This window comes from Grammomys surdaster, unplaced genomic scaffold (genome assembly GCF_004785775.1).
Source record: "Grammomys surdaster isolate TR1022 unplaced genomic scaffold, NIH_TR_1.0 310, whole genome shotgun sequence".
NCBI classification, from domain to species: domain Eukaryota; kingdom Metazoa; phylum Chordata; class Mammalia; order Rodentia; family Muridae; genus Grammomys; species Grammomys surdaster.
The window spans coordinates 358,137-368,109 of NW_021604729.1; the positions used below are offsets into that span (position 1 = coordinate 358,137).

General features: G+C 43.2%; 1 protein-coding gene across 2 annotated transcripts in view; it reads left to right on the forward strand.

Annotated features, from left to right (window-relative positions):
- Positions 1 to 9,237, forward strand: part of Ms4a8 (membrane spanning 4-domains A8) — a 14,164-nt gene extending 4,927 nt beyond the window's left edge. For both annotated transcript variants that reach the window (XM_028777465.1, XM_028777466.1), the window contains 5 exons: positions 373 to 495; positions 4,716 to 4,775; positions 5,523 to 5,648; positions 8,054 to 8,170; positions 8,744 to 9,237. In XM_028777465.1, coding sequence (XP_028633298.1) covers positions 373 to 495; positions 4,716 to 4,775; positions 5,523 to 5,648; positions 8,054 to 8,170; positions 8,744 to 8,848 — 531 coding nt within the window. In that variant the 3' untranslated portion in view covers positions 8,849 to 9,237. The remainder of the gene's footprint in view (positions 1 to 372; positions 496 to 4,715; positions 4,776 to 5,522; positions 5,649 to 8,053; positions 8,171 to 8,743) is intronic.
- Positions 9,238 to 9,973: the final 736 nt, after the last annotated feature.

Here is a 9,973-nt window from a genome sequence, read left to right on the forward strand (position 1 = left end):
TCTCTCTCTCTCTCTCTCTCTCTCTCTCTCTCTCTCTCTCTCTCTCTCTTTCACACACACACACACACACACACACACACACAATTTAATGACCCAAGAACATGTTAAAGTGTAGAGACACCACTTCTATGTTACCAAGATACATGTTTGAAGAAGAATAGAATGTTATGCCAAAATGGAAATGCTTGCTTTCTGTGTGGTGGGGGGGGGAGGTTGACTATAGATAGTTTTAATTTTATTATTATGTTTCTCACATTATCTTTTAGACAGGGAACCCAAAACCAAATGGGTATTAGAATATAAAGGAATTACAAAGCAAAGGCAAAATCAGGGCCCAGAGGCAAAGATCTCAGCTTTTGGCTTTCCTGACAGGCCATCCAAATCCTGATTGGCCTGGTGCACATTGGCCTGGGCTCCATCATGATCACCAACATCTTCAGCCACTATGTACCTATCTCCCTCTATGGAGGTTTCCCCTTCTGGGGAGGCATCTGGGTGAGTAGCTCCAGTCTGATGCTCAGGGCAGCTTTGCTAAGCTATTTGGGAATCTGGAGGTGCTTGCCCAATTGGCTTAGCTGGAGAAGGGGTTGGGATGGACTATAAAAAAAGTGCCACAGGCTGGACATCTCCCAGCTGTGGAAATGAGCTATCTCCCAGTTCTGAAGGCCAGAAGTCCAAGACCAGCAGGGCAGCTGATAGTTACCACTGAAGTCTCTCTTACGTCACAAATAGCCATCTTCCTGTGATGTCTTCCCTTTGTATTTGTGCCTACTTTGTGTCTCAATATCATTGTTGTTGTTGTTGTTGTTATTGTTGTTTTAAATTAGCATACAAAGTAATATAACTGCACTTTCAGTCTTTCTAGTTCTTATTTGCCTTCTCTCTAGCACTCCTATCCCTTGTTCCCTGGCTTCCCTCCCATTTGACCCCTTCCTTCCCTTAGTACCTCACTATTTTAGTTTTATCTCTATTGCTGGAATAAAATGCTCTAACAAAACAAACAAAGTGGGGGGGAGGGAAGGGATTTGTTTTAGTTTACAATTCCAGTCTACAGCCCTTTATTGCAGAGAAGTCAAGGTGGTGGGAACTTGAAATGGCTAGTCACATCATAGCCATAGTTGAGAGCAAAGAGAAACGAGTGTTCACTTTACCTGCTTGCTTGTGCTCAACTCAATTTCTCCACTCTTACACAGTCAGGAACCCCTGCATAAGGAATGGTGCTGCCAACAGTGACTTTTTGCTACCCATATCAATTAACTTAGTTAAGATAATCCTCCCCCAGACATGTCCAAACAAACATAGATAACCCCTCATTGAGACTGTCTTCCCACATGGTCCAGGTAATGACAGGTGGACAATTCATCATGCCCCCTTCTGCTTTCATGTCTTCATGTCTTGAGTGTTCTGCCACTATCATTTGCCATCAACCTTATGATCTCTTTTCATCACATACACACACACACACCAAAATCTGCCTATGAGATAAATCATGTGGTGTTCATCTTTTAGATTTTGGGTTACTTCATTTAACATAATTTCTAGCCAAGTCATGTTTTTTGCTAACCTCCACTTATAAGAATGCTAATGATTAGGCATAATAGAACTTACCTTTAGTTTCAGCACCCTGGAGGCAGAAGCAGGAGGACCTCTATAAGTTCAAGGCCAGTCTGTTCTATATAGTGGTCTCTAGGCTAGCCAGGACTACATAATAAAACCCTGTCTACAGTCACATTCTGAGGTTCTGGGGTTAGGTCTTTGAAAATCTGAAACTGGTAATCACAAATCAAGCTATAGCCCTACAAGGCTAAAATCATCAAAGACCAAGTTATTTCTTCTAGAACATCAACCCAGAAACATTTCACTTACAAAGAAAACTATAACAGCTGGGCAGTGGTGGCTTGTGTTTAATCATAGCCCACCGGAGGCAGAGACAGGCAGATCTCCGTGAGTTTGAGGCCAGCCCGGTCTCCAGAGCCAGTTCCAGGACAATGATGGCAACAAAAAGAAACCCTAACTTAAAAAAACTGAAAAAGAAAGAAAGAAAGAAAGAAAGAAAGAAAGAAAGAAAGAAAGAAAGAAAGGAAGGAAGGAAGGAAGGAAGGAAGGAAGGAAGGAAGGAAGGAAGGAAGGAAGGAAGAGAGGAAGGGAAGGAGGGAGAGAGTGAGAGAGCGAGACAGCAAGAGAGCGAGAGAGAGCGAGAGAGAACAGTACTGAAGCTAAGCTTTCAGGCATTGTACAACAGAAACATAGAAGACTGAGCTCCAAAAACATTTTTTCCTCAATAGTCAATAGAGCCTGTGGCCCAACAGTGAAAATGTTTAACTCACTATCCATAGATAGACCCAGGGGCCATTTTGGTGAAATATCTAGCATGGTAGTTATGCATTATTTTTCTGAAAAGGTCCATGGCTTTCATTACATTCTCAAGGTGATCTGTGACTCCACAAAAATCCTACAGTTCTTCCTCCATGCTGGTTTATTGCCTTTGGACTCTCTCATTCTTTTCCTGGTACCTACACACACACACACACACACACACACACACACACACACAGACACCCTGCTCTGCCACTCTCTGACTTCCTTTTTTTTCCCTCACCTCCCTGTGACTCAAACACAAGGTTTCCCATAAGTATCCAAACTCCAGAGTGACCTAAGAAGTCAAACAATGCCAGCCTTTCCCATATAGTAATAATAAAGTGAGCTGGCACTCTGTGATTCCACAACCTTGCCAGCCTACAGAACCATAAGGATGTATCCTTCAGAGAATTTGTTCTGACCCATGACCCATCCTCCCAGGCTGCAATTTCCTTAGACTCTGAACCGACCCAGACTTGGAGCTCCGCCCCCTCCCATCCCCCCAGTCTCTACAGGTTAGACCTGTGTTGAAACATCTCATAATGTTACTGCTACTCACTCGTTTACTGTGTCACCTTGGATTTCCCTGAGTGTCTGCTAGAACCAAGAAGTGCCCAGGTGCCCTGGGGGCCTTCAGCTCACAACCTTCTTCCCTTTGTCTTCCAGTGTTTTGTTGTTGTTTTTGTTTGCTGTTGTTCTTTGTCACTTTCTTAACTCCTCTGTCTTTCCACTTCCCATCAATTACTAATGCCCTCCTCCATAACAAAGGAGCATCTTCTTTGGCACTTCCAGGGGACTAACAAAAAAAAAAAAATCATAAAAATTCAACTTTTTTCCCTCTCTTCCTTCCTACACATCACTATAAGGGAAAAAAAATCTGTGGAATTGAGACTTATTTCTCCACTGACAGAAAAAAAAAAAAAAAGGACATTTTCCTTGGAAGGGAAACAACTGAAATAAGTTCACATTATAGATAACTATGCATCTGCCCCAAGCGGGAGGACAGAGTAAAGGCTAAGACATTGAGTCTGAAGCCAGGCTACCTGGGTTTGATCTCAAGCTTTGCTACTTGCTTGGTGATCTTGAGTGAAGTATTTAAAATCCTTAAGCCTCATCTTGCCCATATTTTTAAATTTACTTTACTCATTTTTAAAATTGTACACATATTGCGATCACATTTACCTCCATTACCCTCTTTTATTCCTCTTCCCACTACGCCTGATCCCCTTTTCTCCCAGTAGTTCATCTCCTACTTTCATGGTGCTTTTTCTTTTGCCCCATTGAGTTTAGTTATGGCTCCTTATAAAAACATGGGTGAGGAGGTACTTGCTGGAGCACGGCATCTTACTAGGGGCTGCATGGCTGAAGAAAATGACATACACACAGATTTTGTTCTGTCTTTATAAAGGAAATAACAGTAATACTAGGTGGACTATTACTCAAGGTTTAAGAAAAATACTACTTGTGGAAGGAGGACGATTACTACTGGGGATGGGATAATGAAAATGTTCTCAACTTAGATTGTACAACTCTTCAAATATGCTTAAAATACTAGAATTGTGTGCTTTAAATCAATGAATGATTAGCAACTGAACGCAATCCTCCCTCCCCTGAAACAAAGCCATTTCTTAAAGCACCTCAAGTAGAACCCTGCATCTTAGCTGATGCTTTCTCAGACCACACACACTGGGCAAACAAGGTCAAGGGATCCCTCAGCCACATTGCTTATGGAGCACCAGCATTGGCAGCTCTCCCCTCGTATGATGCTCAGCATCAGAGACCCGTGTTCATTATCTAAGCGATTGAACAGAACCTATTCATTCATGCATTAGGCAGGGACCAATGCTGAGCTCTCATCTGAACACCACAGTGAAGTCGACACTCCTTCCATCTCCCCTCCAGAGCCCTACCCCTCGTGAATCTCGAGACAAAAACCTGGAAAGCAACAGATGGAGAACATCTGTAAGCAAACAGCAGGAGATGGGCTAACGTCAATTCACTACTGTGAACAAGACAGTCAATGTGAGGCATACATTTAACAATGATGCCTAAAAAGATATAGATGTTCACTTTTCTCATATTAGGAAATAAAGACTTAGACAAGCTAATAACGCACCAAAGATCACTTAAGTTTCAAACCAAACTTTAAAACCTGCTCTGGTGAATTCTAAAATTCTGATTCTCCCATCCTTGCCCTGTCCCTTAGCAAAGCAGCACACACATTCTCTACCATTGTGGATCTGGGGTCTCCATAAGTCTCTCTGTGTGTGAGAGAGTAGATGCCTTCTCAGAACCAGATTCCTGAGAAAGGGTACCTGATGCCTAACTCTTGGTAAATTCCCAATCTTGTGCACAAGTTTATCATTTCAGGATCTCTGTCAGTGGCGGCAGAAACTCAGCCCAATTCACCTTGCCTGGTAAGTCACATGCTGAGATCGTCTGTCCCAGCTGGGGACCTATAGTGTCACAGTGGAGAAAAGGATTGACAAACAATTCTCCTCTTACTCTTGCACCGCTTGAACTATGCTTTGTCATACACACACACACACACACACACACACACATATCTCATATAGGGAAGGGACAAGTTGTCAGAATGGGGAAAAAGACAGAGAGGACTGACTAACTTGCATAAGAAGCCCTCACAGGAGCAGAAACAAAGCTCCAAAGAGCCCAGGACACACTACACAGAACAAGGAACTGAGTGAGTATGTCCATAGCTTATAGCACAGTCAGGGTTCCAGCCATTCCTGCAGGGGCCGGTAACAGCCCCAGTATGTGCTTCTCTAAGAAATCCAGAATCTGAACTCTGAAGACCAACAAGGACAGAGTTTTTCGTGCTTCCCTAGAAATGGACTCTGCTTTCTTGATGAGCAGGTTGCCCAGAGTAACTGCCTCCTTGTGATCAAGTTTCCTACTTAGATGAGCTCTATTAGAAAATTCCAAGAAAGGAAAGTTTAACATATCTCGACATACCTCTCTGTACATGAAGCATAAAGTGTTTCATACCACTGAGCTATGACTTTCATAAATGGTTACAATGGTAAAGACTACGCACGATCTATTTTAACACGGTACAAATGGGGAGAGGACGCTTGCTGAACCTGCAGGTATCAGTTCTACTCATCTTCCCCTCCCACCCTGACCCTGTATGTCTTCTCCAGCTGAGTGGCAGTGTGGGCTTGAACATCTTCAGTGCCATCTGTTCTGCAGTGGGCATTATGCTCTTCATCACAGACATGTGTGTCGCAGGAGGCTATTTCTACCCTTCCCATGAGTACTGGAATGCGGTGAGTGTCCTTAAACACAGGCCTCTGCCTTTATTTAGCTATGTTCAGACCATGTCAGAAAGGGCCTGGCAACTAAGCCTTTCCACTGAACACTGGAATAAAAGGAAGTCCTCTCGGGGCCAGGACAGTTTAAAGTTCTCAGGCGTATCCTTTCCTTAGCTTTTACTGCCTTTGTAAGACAGTTAGGTACCTTGTAGCACTAGAAAAATCAAACATGATGATGCAGAAATACCAGCTGCCAATTCATGAGCAGCCATCCACCACCTCAGCTTTCCTGCCAGCTGTATAGACCAGGATTCAAAGACCACTTTTTCCCTCCTTTAAAAGCTCTCTTGTTTATATTTTTAGGTTACTATACAAAGTTTCATCATGACTCATACCTGTCATCCTCTGGCCTCAGTTGCTCCCTTTACACCTCCTGTCCACCCTTCACCTCCAGTTGCCTCCCTTTCTTCCCCCCCCCAAATTAGTACCAGCTTTTACTTACTTTCTAATTTTTTTATTTTTAACAATTTATTTATTTTATTCTGTGTATATAAGTGTTTTATGTACATGTACATTTGTGTATACCACATGTATGCCTGATTCCCATGGAGGTCAGAAGAGACCCTTGGGTGTCCTGGAACTGGAGTTACAGACAGCTATGAGCCACCATGTGGATGCTGGGAACTGAACCTAGGCCTTGAGCAAAAGCAGCCAGTGATATCAACCATAGAAACATCTCTCCACTCCCCACCTCCTTTATGACATTTTCCATCTTCTCAAGATTCCCCTTCTAGCATTGTGACCTACAAAACATTCACACACACACACTAAAATCTAGGTTCCACATATGAGAGAAAGCATGCACCATTCATCTACCTGAATCCTGCATATTTCTCCTAACATAATGGCTTCATATTCTTGCAAATGTCAAGATGTACACAAGTTCAGGCTCTGCAACAGCCCCTCACAGGGAGAGGCTAAGATTGTCAGACCCTAACAAACTTTTTCTGCATAGCCAAATGGGCTTTTAGGCTTCTCTGGGTATACAATCCCTGTCACACACACACACACACACACACACACACACACACACAGCAGATCTTTAGCATCCACAGAAAGCAGAAACTGAATGAGCATGACTAGACAGCTCCAACAGCTGTCACCTGCTGACCTGGGCTAGCAACCAGCACCATGGAATAGAAGATGGGGTGCATACCGGATTTCAAATTTTCCTCTTGCCATATGGAAAAATTCAACTAATTTTTATTTTAATTTTTAATTAGCATACACTATTAAAAGAAGTGATGACTGAGAAAGGGAGAGAGGTCCAATACTGTAGAGACAAGCTCTATAGCAGGTTCTTGGTTCACTCTAGCCACTATGGTGAAGATCAGCTCCAGGTCTCAGGGGATGAGGGAGTCTAGGAAGAGTGATTACTCCACAGACAGATAGACAGACAGCTAGCATGGTAGACTTTGGGGATAGTTCAGGCTCACATGACAAAATAGAGGTCTTATAGGTTTTGGAGGAAGGGAGGAGGCTGTAAACCACCACATAGGCCTGTGACAAAAGGAGGGAAAAGGGTTGTACATTGCCAGCAAGGGAGAAAGGATTCTTGCTAATGTGGGACTTAGAAGATGTGAGAGAAGCCTGGCGGTGGTGGCGCACGCCTTTAATCCCAGCACTTGGGAGGCAGAGGCAGGCGGATTTCTGAGTTCAAGGCCAGCCTGGTCTACAGAGTGAGTTCCAGGACAACCAGAACTACACAGAGAAACCCTGTCTTGAAAAAAAAAGAAGGAGAAGAAGATGTGAGAGATATGAGGGGCAGAGCCACATTTAGTTCAGGTATAATAAGGGTCAGGAACATTTTCATTCTGAACAGTGGATTCTTTGACATCCAGGTGGGTTTTACACTAAACAACACACATCAGTTTGGGCCTCAGCACTAATCTTGTACTCATCAGCTACAGTGACACTGAGCTAAATACCTTTGGACATGTTCTCTCAACCTGCCTGTGGACCACAGCCTCACCCACCAGACCAAGCTCTCCTCCCCTCCTTCACATGCCCCCAGTCCCTGTCAGACTGATCTCCTCAAAACTCTCTTCATCATAGTATCCAGCCTGATCTCTTTGATGTGCATGGTCATGTGTATTCTCTACACAACCCATTTCACTAAGGAATTACCCCTGAAGAAACCATTTTCCTTACTATGAACCTCCTTCCCATAAAGCGTATTGCAATGATTGATAAAATAACCATTTTCCACCCACACTTTAGCCTCACAAAAACCTGGAAAACATTTGCCCCATAAGGTTCAGGGAGGGAGATGATGCCAAGGCCACACAGGTGGTCCATTACAGAGTCCCATCAAACTCCTAGCACAGCAGTGATGCCATCCAGATTTCTTCTGATTCCAGAGAACATACATGGCTATTTCTGGTGTACTGCTCATCTTCTGCCTGTTGGAGCTCTGCATTGCAAGTGTGTCCTCCCACTTTGGCTGCCAAGTGGCCTGCTGTCACTACAACAACAATGTGAGTCCTGAGATCTTTGTGGGTAGAAATATCCCCCAAGTTGATGGGGAACTAACGGGGTCTCTCTGTGGATTTCATTTCAGCTAAAAAGGAGGAAGTGGAAAAATATCGATGGGTCTCAGTGTGTGTCTTTAATAACTCTTTATTACTGGGGTACCTTAGTCTACTTTCTGTTGTTATGACTAGGCTGGGAAATTTATAAAATCAAAAGGTTTACTTGCCTCTCAGCTCCAGTGGCTGGAGTATCTAAACATCATTACCCTGGGGGACTTCTCCTCTGAGTTATAATACAGAAAAGAAAAAGAAAAAAGAAAAGAGTTTTCTGGTTTAGAAAGACTCAAGAATGTGAGGTGGCTTTGCTTTGTTACAACATCCTCCTGTGAAAACTAACCCTCTCCCTGAGTCAAGCATAAATCCATTCATGAAAGTGGTGCACACAGCCTGATTGCCATCCACTAGACCTCACTTCCTAAAGGTTTCATCACCTCACCAGCACCATGCTCTAGACCAACCTCTAGAGAACTACTCTATCCTTAGTGTAGTGTGTACCTGCTGTCTGCTTTTGTTTTTCAGGCAGGTGTGGTCATTCCAAATGTCTATACAACAAACCCAGTAGTCTTCCCAGAACGACCGAACCCAATACCAAGTTATTCTGATGTAGTTCAAGACTCCAGATAAATGAAACTGAAGATTCTAGAAGAATCCTTCACTGAGACCAAGTGACAGCCTCTCCTACCTAGACTCCTGTAAGCCAGGTTCTTCCTTTCCTGACAAACATGGGAAAATGTCTTTCTTATGGCCTAAATTGTGGACTCTTGCTTCAACTCACTCTGGAAAATTTCTATTAAAACAAGATGGGAGATTGAAATGGATTTAAACAAAGGTGCCCTATCAGGACACATGCATCTGTGTGGTGTTAGGCATCTCTACACCAGCTTTGGTATATAGACATTCATGTAATCCCTGCCTACAGGAGTTCTGGGGATAGAGAAATAGCTATTTCATCATCCAAACTTTCCTCTGTCAGTCGTTCAGTCACTGAATAAATACATATTGAGCATCAGAAATGCCCAAGGCTCTATTTATGGCAGATATGAACATGACATAGTTCTTGACCTTATGGATAAGCAAAGTGCTGGCCTCAGGAAGAGAGGGAGGAAGGAAAACCTTGTTTTTGATAATCCAGGATAGAATGCAGAGGAAGAAAACACAGAAGAAACACAAAGATGAATATGATTGATTCTGTCAGTAATGCAACAAGAAATGATAAAGGCAAAGCATGAGGCAGCTGAAGTGGCAGCATTTGAGTAGGCTGTAAAAGGGCAGTGGGGGTTTCTGGCTATAATGAGGAAACATAGAATTTGGGAGACTCTAGAGAGGGTCAACCTCTAAAATTGCTTGTATCTTTGTTCAATGACACCATTGAGTTTGATAAGCTGAGTTTTAATATATGACTTTTAGGAACATATAAATATTCAGCCTGGAAGATAGACTTTGTAAAGTCTGTTGACATGATTTCAGATGCACGTATAAGAAAGCAACATATAAGTTGGGGGTTCAGTTTTCAACAAGAAGGAATGGATCAACAATATCGAAAGATCAGTAGTGGAGCTGTTTTCCCAATAACATCCCCTCCCCATCTCTATATCCTCTGTACTACAACTCCAGCAGAAGCCTACTGCTCTACTGGAGACCATGCTTGTACTTGGAATCCCAGGTAGGACCCCACACATAGCCCAACAACACTACTTAGAGCCCATCCAGTTTTCCTAATATTCCCTCCCCTGGTCTCCATCCAGTCCA